This window comes from Chamaea fasciata, unplaced genomic scaffold (genome assembly GCF_029207755.1).
Source record: "Chamaea fasciata isolate MVZ Bird 193981 ecotype frontalis unplaced genomic scaffold, bChaFas1.0.hap1 SCAF_25, whole genome shotgun sequence".
NCBI lineage: Eukaryota > Metazoa > Chordata > Aves > Passeriformes > Sylviidae > Chamaea > Chamaea fasciata.
The window spans coordinates 1,161,873-1,188,470 of record NW_027094110.1 but is presented as its reverse complement, the minus strand read 5'-3'; the positions used below and the strand labels follow the sequence as shown (position 1 = coordinate 1,188,470).

Below are 26,598 nucleotides of genomic sequence, written 5' to 3'. Positions count from 1 at the left end.
TACACACCCCTGCCCTCTCTAAGGGGCCTGGGCATTTAGGAGGGCGTGGAACAGCAAGTCCCACAATGTCCCCAGCTCACACCTCGGCACTTCCACCCCTCATGGCTGAGGGGACACAAAATCCCCTGAAACACCTCAAACCAATCGTCCTGGACCATTTCTGTTGATGCAGTAACACCTGCACCCTGCTCCTTTCCCTTTTCCTATCCTCACTCGGTTTTATCACACCCACTCGGTTCAGTTTAGCCACAAAGGTTTCCCTGTGTGAGCAGTGGGACTCTGCAGTCCCTGTGCTGAGTCTCAGAGGGGTTCTGTGCAGCCTGGGGGGCTTCCTGCCCTGCTGCTGCCCTCCCTGCTCTGCTCTGCTGCCCACCCCAGACCCCGCCGTGCCTGCCCGGCTCTGCCACGAGCTGGGAGTGACGCAGGGCTGCTGGCAGAGCAGCTCCCGGCTCCCTGGCATCAGCTAATTAGCTTTCCGTGCTATTATTATGTCGTCATGGTGAATCTACCCACTCCTCCGATCAGAGAGGGGAGAATGGGGGAAGCTGTAATTAGAGGGAATCTCATTAGGAGCTGCTTCATCTCATCAGGCTCCCCCACAGCCCGGAGCACAATTGGAGTTCATTGCCTCGGAACGGTCCGAGGCAAACCGAGTGCACAGCGTGGCCCCACGTGAGGGACGGGGCTGCTCAGCCACTGCTCTCCCCTCGCTCAAGTTTCTGCTCCCTGCTGTCATCCCAGCACCCAGGGAACCCAAAGCTCCTCCAGCTTTTGCAGGTCAGCAGCTGCAGGTTGCCTGAACAGGACCAGGTATTTAAGGGATGATGTTCCAGGGCTGATCCTACACTTCTGGTGGTAATGCTGTTCCCTGTGTCCACCTGAGGGAGAATCTGGCATCTTTGTTTTGGATGTGGCAGGAAATATTGATGGGTTGGCTACACTGCTCAACACCTGGGGGACTGAGCTGTGCTGGAAGGTCCTGGAATGCCCTGAGCACCATCCCAGGATGGATCCAGAACAAGCACTGCTGATAACCCCAAGTGCTCCCACGCCCGAGCTCCCACAGCTCCCACATCCAACAACCTCTGGGGCTTTTGGATGAGAAATTCACCTCCAGGGATCTTTGCTTTCCCAGAAACTTCCTCAGCTCCTCCTGGGCAGCCTGAGTGAGGATCTGGGAGGCAGAATCCCTTTGGATACCAGGCTGCCACCCGGGCTGTGCCCCCTGCCTGGGCAGGGCTGTGTACTGATGCACACAGATGTAAACCACACGTCTCTTCTTTAACTAAGCCCCAGGAAAACCCATTAAACCCTGCAAATGTCAACCCTGTGTTTACACTGCTAGGTAAAAAGCAAATTTGCCATCGAAATCCTATCAGAGATTGATGGCTGAGCGAGTTCCTCAGCAGGAGGTGTGAGCAGACCCTGGCCTTGCTCTGCCCTGAGGACCCCACACCATTTTTTGGAGGTCGAGCACCCGCAGCAGTGGCTGCAATAAAAGCAATGCAGGTCTGTGAAAAGAGAAAGGAGTTATTTCTCATAAATGTTCAATTTTCTTCAGAGCAGCCAGGCTGGGGGCAGGTACTGATGACCAGTATAAGCATATTTCCATCACAGTGGTGTTTCACTGTGATTTTCAGGGCAGTTACCACTGGAACAGCATTAAAATGAAATCGTGAACGGCGCTGACACCGATGAATCCCTCCCTTGCCATGCAGGCCTCCATCACAATAAAAGAGAAGAGATGGTTTAATGCAATAAAAGAGGGAATTGGAGCCTTAGGGGCTCCCAGATGGATTTTTGCAAGTTCAGCTCCAGCAGATCTATGCTGGGACAGGAGCAGGAGGTGCTGCAGGAGCCTGTGCTGGTCTCTTACCCGTGGAATTCGCAGGTCTGGTTTCCCAGGAGCACGGACACGCGGCTGCCAGCCCCCAGGTAGTGGCCAGAGATGGTCACCAGGGTCCCTCCCGACTCAGGGCCACGGCTGGGGCTCAGGAAACTCACAGCTGGGGTCTGCAGGAGGGAAAGGAGAAGCTCAGTGCTGCTGCTGTGGGTGCCTGTGACAGCAGAGGACACCCCTGAGTGTCCCAGCCCAGGCTGGAGCAATCTGGGAGAGTGGAAGGTGTCCCTGCCCATGGCAGGGGTGGGAATGGCCCTTTGAGGGTGCCTCCCAACCCAATCCAATCTATGATTCCAGAATCATTATTTTGGGGTGTGAAGCTGCACCCAAACGCTGTGGGAGCCCCGGTTTATCCACAGGGTCAGCTCTCCACCCTGCAGGCCGGGCTTGTTGACTGGGCCACCAAAAATCCTGGCGCAACACCAGGGGGAAAACCCCAGAAAAAAAGAAAAAAAAAAAAAAAAGAGAGAGAAAAAAAAGAGGGGCAATTCCAGGATTGCCTTCAGGAGCTGAACCCCCTCCCCGTGCCAGGCTCAGCCCCCGGGCCACACGTGCTGCTCCCAGCAGGACACTCACCACGAACATGTACTGCTGCGCCGACTTGGCCGTGAACTCGGGCTTGCACTCTCCGATGCACAGGAGCACTGGGCCGGAGCTGATCCCTGGAAGTGCCTGCCCCATTTCACAGACGATCCTGGAAGCAGAAATGCCGCAGGGAAGCTTTGACAGGAGGTGCCAGCAGTGCCCTGCACAGCTCCACTCTGCCTTTATTTCTCCTTTCTCGCTCCCCCCTGCCCCTCCTCTTTAACTTTGATATCTGCCTCTTTGGAAGAAGTTAATTACTGAGTCTATTTTTACCCCGTGTAGTAATTTAAAGGAAAAAAAATCAAAATTAGACATAATTATTACAAGCTGTAAACTCCAGAGCAAAGCAGAGCACTAATGGCAATATATTAGCCAGTAGCAAAGTGAGTGCGAAGTCCTCAGAGTAACAGATGAGTTCATTAAGGGAACAGCTCACACTGCAGACTCCCAGTTAATCAAAACGGGAGGAACCTGCTGGGGGATGATAGAGACAGCCCTGGAGAGCAGCTTCTGCCGGGGGACAGGGCTGGCTGCCACAAACACACTCGTGGTGGTCACAGGAGCTTGTCCCCGTGCTCCTGGTGTGGTCCACCTCAGCCCCGTGGGCACATCCTGGGGCTGGGAGAGCTGCAGGCCCGGGGAGAGCTGCTGGGGTTAAAAACTGATCACTGTGGATAAAATAACCCCAAATTCCCAGGGCAAAGCTGCAGGGCCAGGGAGAGCTGCTGGGGTTAAAAACTGATCACTGTGGATAAAATAACCCCAAATTCCCAGGGCAAAGCTGCAGGGCCAGGGAGAGCTGCTGGGGTTAAAAACTGATCACTGTGGATAAAATAACCCCAAATTCCCAGGGCAAAGCTGCAGGGCCAGGGAGAGCTGCTGGGGTTAAAAACTGATCACTGTGGATAAAATAACCCCGAAACTCCAGGGCAAAGCTGCAGGGCCAGGGAGAGCTGCTGGAGTTAACCACAACTGATCAGTGTGGATGAATAACCCCCAAATCCCAGGGCATGGGGGATGTGTGACACCAGCTGGGGATGGGATCAAGCGGATGCCAGTCATGCCAGCAGGTTTGGGGGAGGTTTTCCGAGGGGCATCAGCTGGCAGGGCTCTCCAGATGGACCTGGATGCTGCTCGCTCCCACAGCAGGGCTGGCAAGATAAATTCAAGAGCAGCCCCGCGGGCACTGGGAGCTGAGGGTGGGAGGAACCGGCCCCAGCCTGGAAATCTGAGAGTGGGAATGACTCGCCTCAGGATTATTGGAGACCTGAGGATGGGGAATTTGCCTCAGGGATGGAAAGCTGGAGGTAGGAGTACCCTGCCTGAGGCAGGAGGTGCAGCTCCACCCATGAGGAGATCCGTGGGGATCTGACTCCGAGAGTGGGACCAGAGAAGAGCCAGAGCAGCCTCTGCCCGCTGAGGCTGAAGGAGAACCTCACTCCTCACTGCTCTGCCTCTCACACACAAAGACATAAAAGGCCCCAATTTGAGGAGGCAGCGTTCTGGCTGCCTTCAGCAGCGTTAAATTCACTGCAAATAAAAAATAAAATAAAACCACAGAGACTGAAGGAAAAAAAAGAAGCGGCGGCTGGCTGTGCCCAGGTGATGCCAGGAGGGCTGCCGAAATACACACAAGCTGCTAAAGCGCTGGAACGTGCACGTCCTCATCCCTGCACATCAAAAGGGGCTGCCTGGAGAGACGCTGCCTTCGGAGAGCGCGGATTGAAGCGTCTCGGCTCTGAGCCTTCCTCTGCCACGTGCTCCTCGCTCTGCCTCTCAGCCAGACGCTGCCTGTGCCTGTTATTCCTTCACCTCTCCCTCATCCATCCTCCTCCTCCTGCGGGCTCGGAGCTTGGGGCCATGGCAAGCAAAGCCTGGGAAGTGATTCCTGTCACCCCACGGGCAGCAGGAGGGAGGGGAGGTTCTCTCTCTGCCACAAGGGAACACCAAATACTCAAAGGAAACGCCAAATACTCAAAGGGAACACCAAATACTCAAAGGGAACACCAAATACACAAAGGAAACACCAAATACTCAAAGGAAACGCCAAATACTCAAAGGAAACACCAAATACTCAAAGGAAATGCCAAATACTCAAAGGAAACACCAAATACTCAAAGGGAACACCAAATACTCAAAGGAAATGCCAAATACTCAAAGGAAACACCAAATACTCAAAGGAAACTCCAAATACTCAAAGGAAATGCCAAATACTCAAAGGAAACACCAAATACTCAAAGGAAATGCCAAATACTCAAAGGAAATGCCAAATACTCAAAGGAAACACCAAATACTCAAAGGGAACACCAAATACTCAAAGGAAACACCAAATACTCAAAGGAAACACCAAATACTCAAAGGAAACACCAAATACTCAACTCTGCCGGCAAAGCAGCAGCGGCGGCGCTGCCCGGGCACGGATGGGTGCAGGACAGGGCACAAGTGACCGGGGACACCTGGTCCCCAGCCCCGCTCGGAGCCAAGCCCCCAGCAGGTACCTTGTTACAAAGCGATGCATCCGGCAGAGCTGTGGGGTGCTGATTGCCGGGCTAAGTGGCCCTTTCACCAACATTAACCTAATTGCTGGCTGATAGATTGCGGGGCTGGAGCATATGGCAGAGTCATTACAGCCTTGGAATTCAGTCTGCCCACAGAACCCTTAAGAGGGTCCTTTTATCTGCATTCATCTTTAAAAGGCAGCTCTCATGCTAACGCTCGCTGTTATCTGCCCAGGGTAAATGTTTTAATGATGTTAACAAACTTGGAAAGCTCAAGAGCCGTAATTAGAGTCATGATTATAAAATCAGGGTTTCATACCATCAAAGGGGGACAATTTCATAATCTCCCATCCTTTATTTGAAAAAATAAAATATAACAAAGCGCTGTTCAGCAGAACAGCCCCAACGGGCTCGCAGTGACGGGGTATTGGTGCCACCCCTGCAGCAGCCCCAAGCGCCCTCGATCCCAGATCCCAGATTCCCTGGCACTCTGCACTGCTCCAGAGGAGTCAGCAACGCCCCTTCCGCCTTGGGGATGGGGAAAGAAACACAAGGAACGGACAAAACCCAAGAGATGGTGCTGGCGCCAGGTCCTTGCGCTGCTGGGTCTGAGTGGGAGCCACCAAAGGCATTTCCCAGCAGAGGAAATCTCCTTTCAGCTGCTCCCCAAGCTGGGGCAGGTCTGTGCTGCTGGTGTCAACCATGGGATGGTGGCCACCTCCACACTCACAGGACACACTCACAGGACACCAGCCTGGTCCTCAGCAGGAGATGACACAACCCAAGGGAGGACATCACCCATTTCTCCTGTCCCACCCAGCACAAATGTCCCCAAACACCCTCCCAGCACCCCAAAGACCCTCTCCTCACCCTGTACATCCTCTCATCATCCCAAACACCCCCTCAGCACCCCAAACACTCTCTCATCATCCCAAACACTCTCTCATCACCCCAAACACCCTCTCATCATCCCAAACACTCTCTCATCACCCCAAACACCCTCTCATCATCCCAAACACTCTCTCAGCACCCCAAACACCCTCTCATCATCCCAAACACTCTCTCATCACCCCAAACACCCTCTCATCATCCCAAACACTCTCTCAGCACCCCAAACACCCTCTCATCATCCCAAACACTCTCTCATCACCCCAAACACCCTCTCATCATCCCAAACACTCTCTCAGCACCCCAAACACCCTCTCATCATCCCAAACACTCTCTCAGCACCCCAAACACCCTCTCATCATCCCAAACACTCTCTCAGCACCCCAAACACCCTCTCATCATCCCAAACACTCTCTCAGCACCCCAAACACCCTCTCATCATCCCAAACACTCTCTCAGCACCCCAAACACCCTCTCATCATCCCAAACACTCTCTCAGCACCCCAAACACCCTCTCATCATCCCAAACACTCTCTCAGCACCCCAAACACCCTCTCATCATCCCAAACACTCTCTCAGCACCCCAAACACCCTCTCAGCACCCCAAACACTCTCTCAGCACCCCAAACATTCTCTCAGCACCCCAAACACCCTCTCAGCACCTGGGCTCCCCTAGCACAGCCCCGTGGGGCAGGAGAGGAGTGGGTGTCAGGCCGTGTGGGGTTTATTCGCCGTCCCCTCTTCCAACGCCTTATTTTCTAATTTGGGCCTGACATTTTTCTTAGTGAAACAAATGAATTGACTCCAGTGGAGGCCCCACTCGGATTACGGGGCTGTCAGCGCCTCGCCCGCCTAACAAATGGCTGCGTGCAGCCGGCGGCGCCGGCGGAATTCCAAGTGGGATGGGGAGCGCCGGGAGCTGGGCTGCAGCAGCAGCAGCAGCAGCAGCAGCAGCAGCGAGGTGCTGCTCATCAGCAAAGGTGCTTAGCCAAGCAGGAACCCGCGGCGTGGATGGAAACAGAACATTTAATGGAAGCTTAGAGGGCTGCTTTAACCCCTGCAGAGAGAGTCCAGCGTGTGGGAATGTGCGGGAATGTGCAGGAATCCCATCCCATGCCCACTTCCAGCCCTTCCCGCAGGTGCCCAGGCTCTGGGGGAGTTTTTGGCCTCCTGAGCATTGGCTGGAGGTCAGGGAGGGGTGCCCAGCCCCAGGGAGTTGCGGTGGGGACACGAGGGGACACTCACTGCTCGGCCACCACGTAGTGCTCGGGCAGGGGCGTGCACTGCACCCCGGCCACCTGCACGCCCTGGGCGATCTCCGAGAAGTCCAGGCCCAGGTTCACACCACGGATGGTCACCCTGGTCCCTCCTTCGGGGGGCCCCGACACCGTCAGGATCTGCAGGGAGACAGAACACAGGAGGGTGAGGTGACAGCCCCACCACGCCCGTTCTCCAGCCCCACCCCTGGTTCGGAAACTCTTGTGCTGGGAGTGTGTCACTGATTAGGAACGGCGGTAGAAATGACACACAGGCTCTCAGGCTTATTAGCGAGCGAGAGCCATCTTTACTCTTTGAAACCCTTCTTTATAGACAGTTCTGATGGAGGAGAACTTCATTGGACAGCAAACCAACACATCACCATCATGGGACAGTCAGGAACAGCACCCCTCAATCATTCCTTGCAGGTAAACAACAGGGAGACAAACAACACTCGCAAGGATTGTTTTCCTTTCTCCAAGGACTGTTTAAATTCCTCCTCTCGATTTCTCGGGCCACAATTTCTCAGTGCTGCAGCCTCCTCCTGCTGCCCAACCAGCCAGGGCCAGCCCCTCAGGGCTCTTCTGGCTGTCCTGGAGGAGCCCAAGGATGCTGAAATCCGTCCATGCCATGCTCCAAGAGAGGACTCCAAGGTCCCTGAGCCGGCCAAGAGGAGTGGGCAGAGCCATTCCCCAGAAATCCCTGCAGAAGGATAAACCTGGCTCCTACCTTCCCCACCCAGAACAGGGTAAGTCACCTTCCAGAAGCAGCCTGGTGCTTGGGAGAACTTTACCTCCTGCCTTGGCTGTTCTCTGAATATTAATGTCACATTTTATTAGTGACTTGGCACCTCAAATGGCTTAAAAATGTTAAAGGGTGAGGTGTGTGCTTTCAAGCTGCCTGTTTATAGCCTGCCTCAGCCATAATCATCCCTGCTTCCCCGGACTTGCATTAAGGACAATCTCCTCTTCAATTAGGAGTATAAATTTTAATAATGCATGGTCACAAAATTTGGACCCAGGACTCTCAGACACTCATCCTGAATCTGCCACCGCTCTGTTGTTGCTCTTGGGTGAGTTTCTAATCTTCCCGGTGCTGCAGCTGTTATTAATAAATAAACACAATCCATAATAATGCAATTTAATTAATTTAATGGATAAATCTTGTTTACGCTTCTTTGTTCCACCCTTGTCTTTGGCAAAAAAAAACCAAACTTGGGCTCTTCAGAACCTTTTCCTGGCTGTTCCCAGATGGATGGTTGGTTTTTTCCACCTCCTCAGGGGTGAGGAAGGTGGCCAAACACCAGGACACCACATCCCAGTGACCTGCGCCACTGCAGGCTCCGTGGGACACCCCTGTCCCCACCACTTCTGTGGCTCCCAGTTCCCCGAGGCATCTCCAAAAAGATCTTCAAGATGGAATCCCACCATCCCCACTAAACTGGTGGCCACATCCACTTGGTTTTTGAACTCTGCCAGGGTGACTCCATCCCCTCCCTGGGCTGCCTGTTCCATCCCCATCCCCTCCCTGGGCTGCCTGTTCCATCCCCATCCCCTCCCTGGGCTGCCTGTTCCATCTCCGTCCCCTCCCTGGGCTGCCTGTTCCATCTCCGTCCCCTCCCTGGGCTGCCTGTTCCATCTCCATCCCTTCCCTGGGCTGCCTGTTCCATCTCCGTCCATTCCCTGGGCTGCCTGTTCCATCTCCGTCCCCTCCCTGGGCTGCCTGTTCCATCTCCGTCCCCTCCCTGGGCTGCCTGTTCCATCTCCATCCCCTCCCTGGGCTGCCTGTTCCATCCCCATCCCCTCCCTGGGCTGCCTGTTCCATCTCCGTCCATTCCCTGGGCTGCCTGTTCCATCTCCGTCCCCTCCCTGGGCTGCCTGTTCCATCTCCATCCCTTCCCTGGGCTGCCTGTTCCATCTCCGTCCCTTCCCTGGGCTGCCTGTTCCATCTCCATCCCTTCCCTGGGCTGCCTGTTCCATCTCCGTCCCTTCCCTGGGCTGCCTGTTCCATCTCCATCCCTTCCCTGGGCTGCCTGTTCCATCTCCATCCCCTCCCTGGGCTGCCTGTTCCATCCCCATCCCTTCCCTGGGCTGCCTGTTCCGTCTCCATCCCCTCCCTGGTCATTCTGTCCCGTTTTTGGCTACACATGCTGAGGTTACTCCAACTCCACGCACCCGCCAGAGCCACCAAGCCACCCCCTCCTTCCCCCACATCCTTTATTTCCCACCTCCCTCTCCCCTCCGCTGCCTGGTGGAGGTTTTTAATTTATTCCCCACGCACTGCCTGTTGTGCTGCTGTTCCCTGTAACTCACACCACGGCCTGTCTTGTATCATTTAGCTCGGGGAAGCTCGACGTGCCCACAAACCCACTACAAACCCGAGCTGGATTGTGTTACACCGAGTCCTGGAGGCCTGGTGGTGTTTACATCACTGCCTGGGAAATCACCTGAACTCGGCTGACAGTTACAACTGTCCTTTGCAGCTCTGGATGATGTTAAAATGCATTTACTGGAGCACTTACTCCACTCGTTGTCTCATCAGTGCTCAAAAAAAAAAGTCACCGCTTGCCATTTCCTGACCTGAGCAGAAGCAGCGGGGCCAGGCGGCCTCCCCGAACAAAGCCGAGCTGATGCTGTATTTTAAAAATGTCCTGACCTGGAAAATCCCCAATATGGAGCTCCACTCGACCTAGATTTTAGTGGCCACTAATTGAACAGTTTTGAAGTAACTGTGCCATAAAGCAGCCCCAGGGTTAGAACAGATGCATTCAATTAATTACAGCTGGAGAGATTCAGTCAAAATCGCAGAAAGAAGATAAGTCTTAAAGGTCCCCGTGCACCCAGAGCTGGGGACCCTCGGAGCAGCATCCCTGGGCTCCTCGTTGGGTGAGGAGGAGGCACCTCCAGCACAGCCAGGCCACGGTCTGCCTTAATCCCAGCTGGGCTGTGCTGAGGGCTGCCCAGGCTGCAGCGCTGCCAGTCCAGATTCCCGATGTGAGACAGACAGGATTAGCAAGAAATATTCCCCAATTTCAAGAAAATCACTTCACTAGGCCGGCTTTTCACTTAGAGCTCTGTGGAGGATGAAAAGGACCTGCAAAGGGCAGCTGAGGAAGAGCCAGGCCACTGCCACGAGTTGGACATCTGCTGTTTAGGAATCTGCACCTCTGCTGGAAGGTTTTTTCAGGTTGTTTGCTAAACTGAAGCAGGTTGAAAGTCACTGAGATCTGAGCGGGGTGTGGGAGGCAGAATTACCCTGAGCAGGTCAGCTCTCCCCACTGCAGGAGACAAATCCCAGCCCCTGTACTAATGCTGGGAAGAATTGGTCAGGTGTGCAGGGCTGTGTTATTCCTAAAATGGGCTGGGTACGGGGATGAGGGGGGTGGCCAGAGCTCGGTCACCCTCACACCCTGTCCTTGATCAGGGAGGGCTTGCAGATGCTCCGGAGCACTTCTCTTATTGGTGCTTTTTACCTGGAACCAAGGTAGGAACCCCCAAGGCTGGGATCCAGGGGATCCCCAGGGCTGGAATCCAAGAGGTCCACAAGGCTGGAATTAAAGGGATCCCCAAGGCTGGGATTCAAGGGACCCCCAAGGTTGAAATCCAAGGAGTCCCCAAGGTTGGATTCCAAGGGATCCCAGGGATGCAGGAGCCCCAGCCCAGTGCTAAAACTCTTCCCCCACGCAGCCTGCAGAAGACAGGGCTCCAACAGCGAGGGATAAATGTTCTCAGTGTCATGTCTTGCTGCTTGAACCTCTCAGCGTTTCTGACGTGAAGCAACATTTTGCCTGCAGAAGAAGCCAGCGAGGAGCCAGGGAGGGCTGGAGCCGGGGCCGGCCGGGAGCTGCCAGGGAAAGAAACCACCAGCCCCGCACAGCAACCCCCCGGCATCTGTTCGGGTGCGCCCAACCAACGGCACAGCCCCCTCCCCAAACCACATCCACCTTCATCATCCTCTTTGTGCTTTTTTCTGCCGCTGCTCTAAGCCCTGGATCCCAGCTGATGAGCCCAGCGGGGAAGCGGCACATGAGCATTGTCATCCCGGCATGATCCCTCCTTGTCTCTGCCTCAGCTGATGGCACATTCAGAGCCTAATTGTTATCTCAGCAGAGCAACTCCATTATTCAGCCTGACACTGGCCCCCCTTCAGCTGTTTTGTTGCGCTGATGTTATATTAATGAGGCCTGCAAATAAATGAATAGGAGATCAGAGCGCCGCTTGTTCCGCAGAAAACTGATTTTTATTTATTTATTGCTAAGGCCACAGCCCGGGTGGAAGTTTGAAGCTGCTCAGGGGACATTGCTGGCGAGGGCTGGGCCTCTCACTCAGTGGAAGGACTGCAAATACCCCACTGCTCATTTACTTTTAGAACTATTAACAAACAATCCCTTCTTATTTATGCATCCCCCAAAGGCACTGGCGCCTGGGAGCCAGGCCCTTGACCTCAGGCTTGGCACAAAGAGTGAACCTGGCCAGACGAAGCAGCAGGAGTGGAAACCAGCTCCTATTAAAGGCTCTTTTACCCCGGGTAATCCAGGCTGCCATGTGAGCTCCAGCATGAGAGCAAACCCTGCTCCCCAGTCCTGTCCCTGCTGGTGCTCAGGGGATGGGGGACGTGTCACCAGTGCCAGCTCTGGACCTGCCAGGGCCAGGTCAGCCCCAGCAGGGCAGGGTGTCCCCCAGCTGTCCAGCTCTGCAGCTCTGGGCATTGCAGAATGGCACCCAAAACCCTGAGAAAACTCGGATGTTGGGAAAGGACCAACAAAAACTGGGAAGGTCTCACAGTCTCCTCCGCAGGCTGAGACACAGACCTGGGGACGGAGTCAAGAAATCTGTAACAGCAGAGCTCTGCTCTTTTCTCCTTGGACAGAGCCCAAAAGTATTGCTTTCAAGTTGGACAGTGATAAAACACTCGGTGGCAGTGCCCTGCCTGCAGCCAGCTGCCAGAGCCAGCCTGGCACTGCTCACATGCAAGTCACTTGGTGGCTGGAGCACAGCGTTTCTCCCCTTCTCTGCCCAGCTCAAGGAGGGGCAGATAAATAATTCCAAGATTTCTTGGACTTGACAACTTTTCTGCATGGCTTACGGGGAAGGAAATTTCAGTGGAGGCTGTTTAGCTCCTTGCAGCATAACCCTGTGCAGCAGAACAGCACTGGGGCAGGAAAGGTTTGGGTTCTGCCCAGTGGCAGGGCAGGGGGAATATCCAGGGAAGCCTTGAAGGATCATTTTATCTCCTGGCAGGACAGCTGGGAGTTGGAAAACAAAGAGAGCAGGGAAAGGACAGGCTTCCAACCCTCTTTAATGCCTTCCCAGCCCTGCACAGCCACCTCCCAGCAGCTCCACTCTGCCCTGTACAAAACACTGCACAGGAGAAACACCTGCCTCAGAGAAACACCTGCATCACAGAAAAACCTGCACAAGAGAGAAACCTGCCTCAGAGAAACACCTGTACAAGAGAAACACCTTCACAAGAGAAACACCTGCAGAAGAGAAAAACCTGCATCGAAGAAAAACCTTCACAAGAGAAACACCTTCACAAGAGAAACACCTGCACAAGAGAAACACCTGCACAAGAGAAACACCTGCACAGCAAAGGTGTACCACTGCCGGGCAGAAGGCCTGAGGCAGAAATACCGAAACGTCCCTGAGGATGGATGGACCCTCCTCAGCAGCAGCGTTCTCCTGCCAGCCCCACCCAGCCCCAGCCCAGCAGCAGCCTCTGCGCTTCCTCCTCTCCCCCATAAAAGGGGGTCGATGCCTCCCTCCCACGGGATCTGAGCCAGGTCAGTTAAACCAGGGTAGGAACTAATTTAATTTAAGAGGAGACTTCCACACTCACTCAGGTTCTGATTCAGCTGGCAGGTTTTGGGTGCTGAGCAGCCCTGCCGCCAGCATTGGTGCAACAGACAACTCTGATCCTGCCGTGTTACACCTCCTGCAGTGTGGATACACACCCAGGGCAAGGGAGGGGTTTTTTTTGGGATTTAATTACCTGACAACCCAAACCTTCCTTCATTCCCACCTGAGAGGAGTGTCACTCCTCATAGCGGCGTTAACAGAGCGAGCGCAGCTTCACCAGTAAAAATGCTCCTGGGACACATTTTGCATCCCTCAGTGGGCTGAACAGAAATACCAGCAGCGCCAACTCCAGACTAATTAGCTCCCTGGTTTAATTAGCATTCCCTCAGCAGTCTGTGGCGGTCACCCCAGCGTGGGTGGCACGGCTGGCTGTGCCAGCTGCCCCTGGGGCCGCGCCTGCACACCTGGCCAGGTGCCAGTGCTGTCCCAGAAAATGCTGTGTTGGAATTCTGAAAGCTCAAAATTTCGGGATTTCTGTGCTAAAAGGCACTGGCCCTCAAGGAAACACCGCATTTGACTTGAGACCGTGGAACAGGGTTCCAAAATTGAGTGATGGCACTGGGGTTGTGGGATTATTTTGAATAAACAGGGGGAAAAACTTAGACTTAAGATTTTCATATAATATTATATATTATATCTATAAAAAAATCACTGCTGAGAGCAGAAATTACTGCTGAGAACTGACATCACTGCTCTACGAGCTGAAATCACTGCTGAGAGCTGAAACCACTGCTCTAAGAGCTGAAATCACTGCTGAGAGCTGAAATCACTGCTCTAAGAGCTGAAATTACTGCTGAGAACTGACATCACTGCTCTAAGAGCTGAAATCACTGCTGAGAGCTGAAATCACTGCTCTAAGAGCTGAAATCACTGCTGAGAGCTGAAATCACTGCTCTACGAGCTGAAATCACTGCTGAGAGCTGAAATCACTGCTCTAAGAGCTGAAATCACTGCTGAGAGCTGAAATCACTGCTCTAAGAGCTGAAATCACTGCTGAGAGCTGAAATCACTGCTCTAAGAGCTGAAATCACTGCTGAGAGCTGAAATCACTGCTCTAAGAGCTGAAATCACTGCTGAGAGCTGAAATCACTGCTCTACGAGCTGATCACTTGCAGCCCCTGGCTGCACCTTTCCGAGGCTGCCCCGCGGCTAAAGGACCACCCAGACCCCTAAAAGGCTGTCCCCAGCCAGACTCTCTCTCTCTCTCAGGGAAGATTTTGTCATTCCGGGTCGGACCCAGGCTCCACGGTTCCCGGGGCCGCGGGCTCACCTCGGTGATGCGCGGGTTGGAGCACTTGACGTTGTGTCCGGCCCAGTGCAGCCAGGGCTGCGCCGAGCCCGCGGAGCCGCAGTGGGGCCGCAGCGAGCACCGGCCCTCGCCGCTGCACCAGCCGCACTCGAACTTGGGGTCGGCCTTGAGGCACAGCCCGCAGCTCTCCCGCTGCGCCGCGCACTTGTACAGGTGAACTGCGGGCAGAGGGGGGACACGTCAGCGGGAGGGATTCCCTTGGGGTGCAGCTGGGAGTGGGGGATTCCCTCGGGACACAGCTGGGAGTGGGGGATTCTCTTGGGGTGCAGATGGGATTGGGGGATTCCCCTGGGGTACACCTGGGATTGGGGAGATTCCCTTGGGGTGCAGATGGGATTGGGGGATTCACTTGTGGTACATCTTAGAATGAGATCTTTATTCCCTTGGGGTACAGCTGCAACTCGGGGATTCCCTTAGGGTGCAGCTGGGACTGGGGAGATTCCCTAGGGGTGCAGATGGGACTGGGAAATTCCCTCAGGACACATCTGGGATTGGGGTATTGCCTTGGGGTACAGCTGGGATTGAGGGATTCCCTCAGGATACATCCACCCCTGGACTTGCCCACCACAGCACGAGCTCAGCTCTGGCTCCCCAAGCCGCAGCTGCCCCTGCACAGGTGGATTCCAAAACCAGGGCTCAGAGAGCAGCACCAACACTGCAGGGAGCTGCTCTCCTCCTCAGGGTGACCCTCAGGGGTCACGACATCTCTGCCCCTCTCCAGCCCCCACCACCCCTGACCTGAGGCCAGTTCAAGCAGATTTTACCTTTCAGGTTCTCCGGGTTGTCGATGACAAAGTTCCCGTTCCAGACCACGGCAAAGTCCACCGCCAAGTTGCTGATGTCCATCCCATCATAAAGGTACTGCAGGGTCAGAGCCAGAATGAAATGCTTGGGGAGACAGCACTCACAGGCAAAGAGGGTTTCTTGAGAGAAACCATCTTTATTCTTGGCTTGAAAACATCTGCTGGTGACTGAGACACCGCATTTTTACACTTCATCTCCAGGGTTTGAGTCCCTTCTCCTCACCAGGAAGAGATAATTAAATCAGATCTAGTCCTTGTGAGAGGTAACAGATTAATTAATCCACTCGCAGCGGTTGCTCTCGTCGCTCAGTCTCTGGTTTCCCAACACAGCCCCCCCAGTTAACCAGCCTGGGACTGCTGCCCTCAGGCTGCTTCTTGCCCAGTTTGTGACTGGGAGCTCCAAAAATCCCACTGCAGGTGGAACAGGAAACAGCCGAGCAAAAAGGGATGGTGCAGAGCCCCAGCCACTGTCTCAGCCTGCTCTAGGACAGCACTGGCTTGAATTATTCCCCTTCCTGTGGACATCCTGGGGCCGTGGCTGAGTGAGGCTGAATTCCCAGTGACGGCTGAAATTCCCATCAGCACACCCAGCACTGCCCAGGCCTCACTCTGCTGCTCTCTTTAGGTCGACCAAGAGCTGCTAAAAAGGCTTTGAAAGGTGAGTGAGCCTCTCTGGGCTGAGGGAATGGTGATTAAAGCAGGGCAGGCTGCTCTGCCTGTCCCTGGGCAGGAGCTGTGCAGTTTTTAACCCACGTTTGACTGCACTGGTTCACCCTGCCCGGGTTTTACTGAGCTGCTGCGGAGCAAGCAGCTGTGAGTCCAGAACGGCCCTCACATCCTCCCCCTGCCACTTCCTGCCAGCCCAACAGCAATAAAAGTGCTTCTCTGATGCTTATAAATCACTCTGGATGGGAAAAGTACTATGTACTATTAATACATTTATTATCCACCAAGCTGCGAGGCCCAGAGACGGCCGGCGATGTATAAATACCCAGCAAAACTTTTAAAAATTCAAAACTTCATTAACAATTTAAGACCATCTGCGCTGAATATTCGAGTGGACCCTGTTTTGCTGCCCTAAAACAAACTGGCTGTGCCCTGTTTGCCCAGAGCCCTTTCCCAGCATGTGGTGAGCAGAGGAAGGACCACGCTTGTCCCTGCTCACCTGTGAAGGGACACAGGACACCCAGATTTGGGTTGGGGTTGGGGCTTGCCTGCATTTGCCCTTTTTTTGGCAGCCCCAGGTGCCCACCAGGGTGACTTTGGGGTGCCCCGGGGACTGCAGTGAGGCTGAGCCCTGTCCTGGGGAGGGGATTGTCCTGTCCTGCTCCTGGGGCAGCATCACCCGGGTGATTCTCCTGTCCCTAAGGTGATTCCCCTCTCCCCGCCGTGCTCCGCTCTCTCCCCCGGCAGTTTCTCCCTCCCAGCTCTCCATCGCTGCTCTGTTCACCCAGCCACCGTGACCTGGGATTTGACAGCTCCCCGATAAGGGCTCTGTGATTCTCCTTATCTCCCCGCGTGTGAATTAACCCGCCTTAACACCTCCTGAATTCCCTCCTCCTCCTCCCCTTCCCCCGGCTGACCCCCCACCGCAGCACTCCAGGTAAAGGCATCACCTGCCCAAACCCCTGCCGGGCATTCTCCCACCTGGGGTTGAGGATCTGGGGCTTTTCCACCCTCCCCGCGGCTGTTTGGAGCCGCCAGCCCCCGGGGCTCTCACCGAGCTGTTCTGGCACTGCACGCTGGAGCTGTTGAAGCGCAGCGCCGGCACCCTGTGGATGATGCCCTGGATGCTGAGCACGCACTCGTAGCCCCTCTGGCCCGACTGGGGCTGCGGCAGGTTCCGCGCCTTGAGCGTGATGGGCTTCACCTCTCCCACCGGGATCAGGATCTCCTCCGTGGGGAACAGCTGCGGGCAGTCCTGGGGGGCGAGGAGAGGAGGTTATGGGTGGGGTGTGGTGATGCTTTAGGATTTTATCTATTTTCCATCTCTTTGTAATCCTGCAGTTCTTTTGTGTGTAACTCCAAACTCCACACACAGTGTTAGCTGCTGTTCTCTCATTTTGACACAACAGTTCCTCTCCAGGCCTGGGAACCAAGGACACCTCACTGCCTCAGGCCCTGAGAAATTTAAACAAAAGTGAGTTGGGGGGCAGCAAATTTGGGGTAAATTAATTCATTACCTGAAGCTGTAATTGGAAGATTAACCCCCAATATGCAAAGGGACCAAACGTATCAAAGTGTGCAAACCCGTGATCCATCATCCATTTTTGGGTGTAGCCCCTTGGGGGCTTTGTCTGCCCGAAATGTACCTGAAGGCCCTTCAATAAATAAAGCTGCTTTTTATTCCCTTCAGTTGGTCTGGCCTGTGTTTTTAAGTCAGATAAGGCCTCAGAGGAGCTGCAGGTGTGGCCAGGTCTGGGCTGATGTCCCAGCATGTCCCCAGTGCCCAGGACCTGTCACTGCCCAGCCCAGCTGCGGTGACAGGTGACATGCAGGGACACAGAACCCCCTGTGCCCTGGGGCTGGCACTGATGTCCTGGCTGCAGCTGCTCAAGGAGGGACACCACACTCCCTCTGGGGATCAATCCAAGGTGTCCTCCCCGCTCTGAGCTTCCCACGGGTTTTATCTGAGGAGCCAGCAGCTCCTGCTGTGCCCTCCCGAGGAGCTGAGCCCCTTATCAGCTGCTCCAGCCCCTGCTCCGGGAGGGGACGGGCTGCTCCAGCCACAGGGGCTTCTCCTAATCCCATTTCACCTCTCAGACCCCTGGTGCTGTGCAGGGAGACGGATCAGCCCAGGATGTGCCTCCCTCTCAGCACCGGGCACTGCTCCGCTCTGCTTCATCTCAGTAAAATTAGGCCGAGGTGCCATTAATTTCTGAGGTGACATTAAGTTCCGCTCTATCTGCTCTCCCCCCTCTGCAGCTCCACCAGCTCTGCCGTCCTGGATCGCCCACCCAGCTCCTGTGCTGGGGCTGGCAGTGTTTTCTGGGCTGGGGAGTGCCTGGGTGGGATCCTCTGCCAGCTGGGTGGGCAAAGCAGCCGACCTGAGCTGCCCCTTCTATCTCCAACCCCAGAACGGTTTGGGTGGGAAGGGACCTTAAAATCCATCCCTGGAAGTGTCCAAGGCCAGCTTGGAGCAATCTGGGGTAGTGGAAGGTGTCCCTTGCCCGCAGCAGGGGGAGGAATGAGGTGATTTTTACGATCCCTTCCAACCCAAACCATCTGTGACTCTGTGAAACACCATCGCACAGCAGAGCAGATCTCCAGCTCACCCAAGCACAAACCGAATGTCTGAATGAAACCCTGAGATGGACCACAAAAAACCCCCGACTTATCAGCTCCTGGTAACTGTGTGGCATCCCTCCGGTGAGATCCCAACATCCCAAACATTATCTCTGCACAGCACACTGGGAAACACAATTTTTCTTCCATTCCTACCCCAGGAACTGCAGCACGCTGAGACAAAGGCTCTGACCATCAGCTGTATTTACATTCTGCTCAGCTCTAATTTGCTTTGATCTAATGGAACGAGGTACCTAAGTACCTGTAAGCACCTGACACTGAGTGATTAATCCCGGACTAAAGCAGGAACTTAGAACAAACACGTCCTGTCAAATCCCAGACTGGCATCCCGAGCCCTTTGCCCCAGCCTGGGGATGAAGGGAAGATGCTGATGGCAATGCCAGGAGCGCCAGTCTGCCCAGGATCCCACCAGGACAGCGTGTCCAGGGGGAAAATCCCCGTCCCCGAGCCAGCCTCCCCCTCCAGCTCCCAGCCAGGCCCAGGGGAAGTTGTTTCACCACTGGCTCAAGCCAGCTGTAAATGAGAAACAGATGCTCTCCCGGTCTGGAGGAGCCACTAACTTAAACTGCAGCCTCATAAACCTTTTTAGTGGCACTTTTCCGTATATATATTTTATTTTATTTCTAACAGGGACTTTCACGGATTAACAGCCAAGGGTGATTTCAGACTCCGTCAGCTGTGCTGGGGAGGGAAGGGAAGCCCTTTGCTGCAGTGGAGTGGGTTCACAGGCTGGAGGGGAATGGCATTCCCTGCTTCCCACTGACCCCGGGGCCATGGATCCACCCCCAGCTCACCCCCAGCAAACTCCCTGGATCCGCAGCATTTTCCATGCAGCTCTTCCAAGCTGACTCTGCACATTCCTCTCCCGTGCCACCTTCCACCCAACACCTGCCTGCATTTAAGGTTTTGCATTTCACCTCCAAGTCCCACTGAACACCAGGAGCAGACATTGGCTCCGCTCCTGAGAGGTGCCCGTGGGTTGGAAGGAAAAGCAACCTGGAGCCACAGAATCCTTTACCCCATTAGGACTGAAAACAAACCAAAAAAAAAATAAAATCTCCACTTGCATCACCAGTGGGAGAACTTCAGTGCACAGTGCTGAAAGTAATGAATATGTTATGGACCATTATCCTTCTCGGCCAGCTCCGTCCGTGAGGCGACTGCTAAGGAAAGGCAGGGAGAGGACTCCCATCCCCAGACCTGCTCTCTGGTGCTGAAAATGCTGGCAGCTGAATTTGTTCTGCCATCATTAGAGACGAATGGGACAAAATGGATTTTTGGTTTTTTTTTCCTTCCCATTCCTTTGGTTGCAGTGGAAGGAAAACGTCACATTGGGATTGTGGGGAAAGCGAGGCAGGCGCAGCCCAAGCAGAAGCCCCGCTGTGCTGGCTGACAGCTGCAGTGATCACACTAACAAGGGATCCACATTTTGGGATGGAGACATCCCTAGGAAGATGCCGGAGTCGGGAAAACCCAGGCTGCTCGCGGGGAGCCGCACTGCTGCGGGCAGTCACTGCTGAATTTCCCAGCTGAGCGAGTGGAGCTGCCGGGCCTGGGGAGGGTTTGGGTCAGAGCTCAGAGCCTGCACGTCCTGTGGAGCCCCTGTGAGCCATTTCCAGCCTCAGTGCTCAGCTCTCAGGGCTTCTCTTTATCCTATTTGTTTTTTTTAATTGCTGCTGCAATGATGTGCACCCCCAAATCCCTGCACAGCCACATCCCTACACCCCAAATCCCTGAAAACCCACATCCCTGCACCCCAAATCCCTGCACAGCAACATCCCTGCACCCTAAATCCCAGAAAACCCTTGTCCCTGCACCCAAATCTCTGCACAGCCACATCCCTGCACCCCAAATCCCTGCACAGCCACATCCCTGCACCCCAAATCCCTGCACGCACAGCCCTTCCCACAGACCCTGTGAGGGGGTTTTGGCTCTCCTGGGGGTGCTGCTGCAGGAGGAACAGCCTGGCAGGGCGGTTTGTCCCTCCACCACCTCTCCCTGGTGGAAAAGCCAGAGTTCAGACAAATTATTTTGTTGGAGGTTTATCATCAGCTGGAGCAGTGCCCCTGTGGACGCTGATCCCCTTTACAGGAATTTCCCAGGGCACTGGCGAGGGGGTGGCAGCACCAGCCCTGTGGCCCTTTGGCCAAGGTTCCCCTCGTGTGCTCAGCCTGGGTGCTCCATCCTGCCTTTCCTCCCCAAGAAGAGCAGAGAAACCCTCAGAAAAAAAAAAAAAAACCAAAAACCCAAAAAACGAATAAAGGCGGTGGAACACACAACTTGCTCCAATAATCAGTTTACTTTGTTTTTTAATTCATGAGAGGTAAATCCTGCAGCGAGCTAGAAGGGCCATTATTGCCTCCTCTCGCTAAACAAACACGCAGAATCCTCTCATTATCCCCCTTGACTTCCCCGCGCCAGAATAAACACGGATCAGATCTGCGGGAGGAAGACAAGGCTCCGCCGCCTGAGTGGCACAGACTCTCGGGGAATATTCCGCCTGTGAAGTATCAGCACACACAATTTACAAAGACATTTTATGCTTCTCCAACACTTTTTAGCCTCAAAGACTGCAAGGTCTATAAATACCTTAAAGACCCGCGTTCTGCAGCTGTCTCCGGAGCAGAACAGAGCACCCATGGTTATTATTTGTGTTTAACCGAGCAGTTTTAGTAGGTCAAACCTCCGTGCTCTTATTTGGAAAAAAATTGCCTAGAAATGGCAGACAATTCTTCTGACTACGGGATTTAGCCCAAATGGCAGAAAATAGACTGTTTTCTTGTACTTTTCATCTTCAAAAAACCCCCGCAAACTCTCCACAAAACGTTAACTTGCCGCACGTTATTTTCAAGTTATAAACATAACCCAATCTGGCACGTGAATGTAAACCCCTGGTTCACAGTTGTGTTCCCAATGATATAAATTACGGTCCCTGTCACTCATGGAAACACATTATCCTTCATTTATGCCACTGGAAAGGAGAGCAGAGCCCGTTCCTTAGAAACCAGACATGAAAGAAAGGCAGCTGGAGCCGAGCCTGGTGAATTCCTTCCCCACACCATCAGCCCCGAGCTGCGGGCACGTGCTGTAACCTGGGTCCTCTCCATTAATTTGGGGAGGCGGGGGGGGGGGGGATATTTATTACCTTTCCCTCCTGTAAACAACCCTTTGTGTGCCAGAGGTGAGGACAGCAGCAATTCCCCGGCACAGGGATGGGTTTGGGGCAGGAACATCTCCCTCTGCTCCTCTCCGCTCTTCCTTACCTGGTTCCTTCCCAAATATCCACACCACGGATGAAAAAAGCTCTGCCACAGCTCAGAGCTGAGGGAATTTCGCTAAAACCGGGCTTTTTGTTCATCTTTCAGGCAAAGCCACCTCCCCAAAGCCAAGTGTGAGTCGGCAAAACCATCGGCTGCCTTTGGTGGCCTGAGATGTGGCTCTGGGTCACCTCCCGCACACCTCGGCCCTCCTGGGATGGGGATTGCCAGGACAGGCATGAGGACGGGCTCATTTTGGGTTTGTTTCCTTCCAGACACATCCAGCAGCACTCAGCACCCAAGGGCACCGCCAGGGGCAAGGGCGTTGCCATGAAATCCGCGGGAATTCAGAGGAGTCACAGGGGCACTGAAATGCCCGAATCTGGAGCTCTCTGTCCCCAGATCAGCGTCCCTCCTGTGGGAACGGCATTATCAGCACACCCTGGACATCAAAGAGGGATGGACTCCACATCCTGGGGAGCTAAGAGGATTTATTCGGTTCTAGCTCTCCTCTGGGATGGGGTGTGAGGATGTTTGTGTGTCCACATCCCTCCTCATCTGGATGTTTCAGACGTTTAGAGAGAGAGAGGGATCACAAAACCTCACACACAGACCAAACCACACCAGACACATTAAAATGGTGTCATTGGCTTGATCTGGAGTTCTGTAAAGTGGGACAATCAGTGCTCCACAGCCACGAGAATCCCTTGGACAAATCCTGATTGAGTGGGAGCAAGGTCTGAGCAGGCACCTTCTGCTGACAGTGAAGACTCTGACCAGGAAAAGGACGGGAAAATAATCGCTTCCCTAATTATTAACTCCTAAAGAATTGGCTGCCTGGAAATGGAGACCTCAGAGGAGTTGGGCTCCCCCATCTCAGAAATTCCCACGAGAGGGAGGATGTCAGGGGCAGCCAGCTCTGTCCTGCAAGATCCCTCAGCTGCAAAGGCTGTGAAAGGCTCTGTGTCACTGACCAGTGACCCCAAACCACGTGTTCCACATTGTCACTTTTCCTAGAGCACCTTTGGGGCTCCCTCTGCAGCCCCCACATCTGTCCCTGAGCTCTGCCCCTGGAGCTGAGCACACAGTTCCTGCTGCCAGGGCAGGAGGAGGGGTGAGAAAACCTCCCTGGGTTGTACTTCCATGGAAGGCAGGGCAAAAAGGCAGCACTGAGCTCGGTCAGCGGGGGCAGAAGCTTGTGAGGAGCAGGAGCTCCTGAAGAGGGAATTGCTCTCCCCCATCTCCTGGCGAAGTGGCTGAGGCTTTGAGCTCTTGTTCCTCCTCCAGACAGACGACTCCTGGGAGCATCAAAGGGAGCTCGTTACACATCCAATCCCACCGGGACGCCGATTCTGATGGGCCAGGAGTAAAAGGGAATATTCAAGATATTTTCCCTTGAATTAAATATAAAGACGCGAGCAAAATTTGCCGGCCCGTGTGAACACGTGTGTAAACCTTACGTAAGGAGAGGCACAGGGGACTGAAAGTAGGACACAGGCACGGAGATCACCGGCTCCAAACACCACTGGCTCTGCTGGGGAGGGAGCCAGGCTAAGCACAAACAATTTCCTAATACATCAGGCCGTGACACAATGAGAACATTGTGATCTGAATTGGTTGAGGAGAGGAAACCCTTCATGAGCCATTTACTTATTTCTGTGCTGGTGAAGAGCCCGTAGCAAAGGCGTTATCAACACGCTGCGCGTGAAGAGGAAATTCATCGCTCTTGAATGAGCAGACACATCTGTTTGGGGTGGTTTTGCCTGTGCTCAGGGTTCTGGGGAAGAAATGATGGACAGCAGAGCACTCGTGTCGTTATCATCAGCCCTCATCACAGCTGTGAGATATCCCAAAACATTCCCCGCCAAGAAACCTCTGCGAGATGAGGACGACAGAGGAGGTTCTTCGGAGACACGACAGCCCTGTGATCCCAGCAGGAACTTCCAGAGGCACCAACTCCTCCCCTTCTCCCTCCGTGTGATCTCAGGCAAGTCCTGGGTGCTCCCAGGAGGAAAACAGAGATAATGGGGCTGTCCTACTTTAGCAGACACTTGTCAGACACTTCTGAGATGCCGGGGTTGGGGACCCAGAGAACGGAGAACTCCAATTGTGCAGCCTGGGAGGACAGGGATGCTTTGAGTGTGAAGGAGAAACCCCACCCCCTTCACTCAAGAGGAGAAGCAAAGGGATTCGCTTTCTCTCGATATGGTGAAAGGAAAGTTCTTGACTTTGAACTGGATGGAGAAAGCTTTTGGTTTGTTCCTGGGGTGGAGATGCTTCTCCTTGGGCATCCATCCCCATCCCAGGAATGCTGCCCATCCCTGGATCTGCAGGTTCCCACCCATTACACATAAATCCCTCTCCCCTTTACCTCTGAATCTCCTGGCAGCATTTTAGCCAGGCAGACACAAGGGTAGAGTTTGCTCCTGGTTTAGCAGCAGCCTGGCTAAACCTTCCGTCACTTCTTTTTGACAGCTCAGTGTTCACGCCACTGACTGAGCTCTTCTGTTTTCCTCAGTCTCCATCACTCACTGACAAGGATTTGTCTGGAAACTGGCACACCTCCCTCTCCCTTCTCCTCCTCGTGTTTGTAGATGTCCTCACCGCCGCCCTTCCCACTTTCCAGGACTCTCAGGATTTCCAGGGCATCTTTTAAACCACTTTTCCCTTGCAGCTTTAGGACCTGCACTCATTTCAGGTGCTACAAAGCTATTTGTAGAAACAGTGAGGGCAAAGCCCAGGACCCTGCCGGCATCAGGACCACGTGAAGATGAAGCAGGCAGGACAAGGAGTGCAGAACCCCGGACCAACGGCTCCTGGCAATGTTCAATCAGGAATTTGTGCTAAAAAACTCCTTTCCTCCACGGATCTCTCTGCCCTGGGACACACAGGAGAGCTGGCAGAGCCATTCACGGGCTCTGCCTTTCCAAGTGTTAAAAGCGTTTTTGGATGGGAGCCCCACACCTTTTATGAGCTGCTAAGAGACATGGCTCCAGATCCCCCGGCGCTGGAACCTGAACCAACTCCCCTTTCCAAAATCTGGGGCTGTGCACTTTGGTAATTCCCTCCTTCAGCAGCCCCTGCCATAAATCCCAGCCCTGCCAACGCCAGGCACTGACCGGCCCCAGGCAGACCCGCTGCTGGCCCTCAGACAAAAGCAGAGATGCTGAAAACTGCCGGGTCTGAGGAGTCTCTGGGACCCCTGGGGGAAAGAACCACGGTAATTATTGTAATTAACGAACCTGGGCATCCCCACACAGCAGGGGAGGGATCAGCTCTGGCAGTTCAGGTCAAGAGCAGCACTTCAGTGACACCAACACTTCCCTGCCTTCATCGACACCAAGGGGACTCACGGGAAGCCAACAAACCTCCCACAAACGTGGGCTGTGCTGCTTGTGGCAGGGGAAAGCAAAGGCCAGAGGGGAGAATGCCAGCGTGGTACCTCGGAGACGTTGATCCGTCCCTCCTGGAAGGAGCAGGTGGTGGGGTCGTGGGTGCACAGGTTCCGGTACTTGCACCAGTGGCAGCGGAAGGCGCTGTTCACACAGGACAGGCACCTGGGGGGCAAAGGAGGGGTTAGCACAGGCATCAGCACCTTGGCAGTCATCTCCAGAACTCCAGGCTTTCCTGGGAAAATCACTTCTTTGAGGGAGTGGTTTTGATAAAGCAAAAAACAAGGAACAGGTTTGGGGAAACACACACGCTCAAAAGACAGACTTGGGGCAGCCTCAGGATTTATTCCACGGTAAAATGAGAGCTAGGATTGATTGCACACGGTTGGATTGGTGTGAAACAGAGCAGGGCCTTGCACAGGCACCAGACTGGGGTTTTAGCTCCTAGAAAAGAAGGCAAGCCTGGCCCAAATGGGATCAGTTGTTCTACAAGTCAGGAATGCTGGAAGTCAACAGCAACACTCCTGCCTGGCCTTGGAGTGCAGAGGGTGCAGCAAGTGCTTTTGATTCATGTTGGGGAAAAAAAAAGAAAACCAAAACTGCTTATGAAATGTTTTTGAAAGAACACAGACCCTTTTCAGCCCCAGGGGACCCAGCTGCCAGCAGAGTGCCCGGGTGGGTTTTGTTCCCCACTCGCCGCTGCCACAGAGCTGTGACAGCTGCTAATCCTGGCAGTCGCCACCTCGTCCACCTCAGAGGCCACCCCTGGTGCCACGTGGCAGCTCTTGGTGGCACAAGGATCAGCTGTGCCCATGGATTCAGCCCCACGCCACAGCCCGGGGCCGCAGGCACTGGTGCTGCCCGGAGAGGGAAGTGCCCGGGGATGTGCTGGAGCGAGGCCAGGGCAGGCAGACAAATGTCACCAGGGAAGTGGCAGCGTGGCCTCAGGCATGAAGCTCTGGAGGAGGAGGAGGAGGAGGAGGAGAGCAGCTCTGCAGGCAGGGGCTCTCTCTGTGCCAGCTGGGCACAGGGCACTGCAGGCTGCTGCCACCAGAACCAGCTCTAATGACTCAATTGTGTTCTCCTTCTGATGCATTCCTGGTGACCTTAATAGCCAGGGGAGCTTATTCTAATCATGCACAGGCAAATCTGGGGGAGAACACCAGCGAGCCTGTTTAATTACTCCTTTGTCTGACCCATTTCTGTCCCTCTTTGGGTCTGCAGCTCCTCACCTGGCCTGGCCTGGCCTCCAGCACCCCCAGCAGGGGCTGGAAAAGCTCCCAGCTTCCCCTCTGGGGGAGGAGGATCTGCCTGGCCACCCCAGGCCTGTGGTTTGGTTTGGCACCTCTCCCTGTTCCGTGGTTTCTGTGGTTTCCTGCTGCTGCCTCCAGCTTTCCCCAGCCCTGGCAGCAGGACAAGGGACCCCAGCGGGATCCAGAGCTCCCAGACTCACACCAGGTCACCATCTTGGCTCTTTCACCCCAGTCCAGCCCTCTCAAGGACCACTCAAGTCTCCTTTGCTTCCTTCTCCACCTCATCAGGTCC

General features: G+C 54.4%; 1 protein-coding gene across 1 annotated transcript in view; it reads right to left on the bottom strand.

The window, feature by feature from the left end:
- Window positions 1-26,598, bottom strand: part of PLXNA2 (plexin A2) — a 143,923-nt gene that overhangs the window by 26,960 nt on the left and 90,365 nt on the right. Inside the window, exons 9-15 of the mRNA XM_066204136.1 lie at window positions 25,104-25,218; window positions 16,819-17,019; window positions 15,060-15,156; window positions 14,257-14,453; window positions 7,117-7,268; window positions 2,477-2,594; window positions 1,877-2,013 (exon numbers count right to left, since the gene is read on the bottom strand). Of these exons, the coding sequence (XP_066060233.1) occupies window positions 1,877-2,013; window positions 2,477-2,594; window positions 7,117-7,268; window positions 14,257-14,453; window positions 15,060-15,156; window positions 16,819-17,019; window positions 25,104-25,218 (1,017 nt within the window). The remainder of the gene's footprint in view (window positions 1-1,876; window positions 2,014-2,476; window positions 2,595-7,116; window positions 7,269-14,256; window positions 14,454-15,059; window positions 15,157-16,818; window positions 17,020-25,103; window positions 25,219-26,598) is intronic.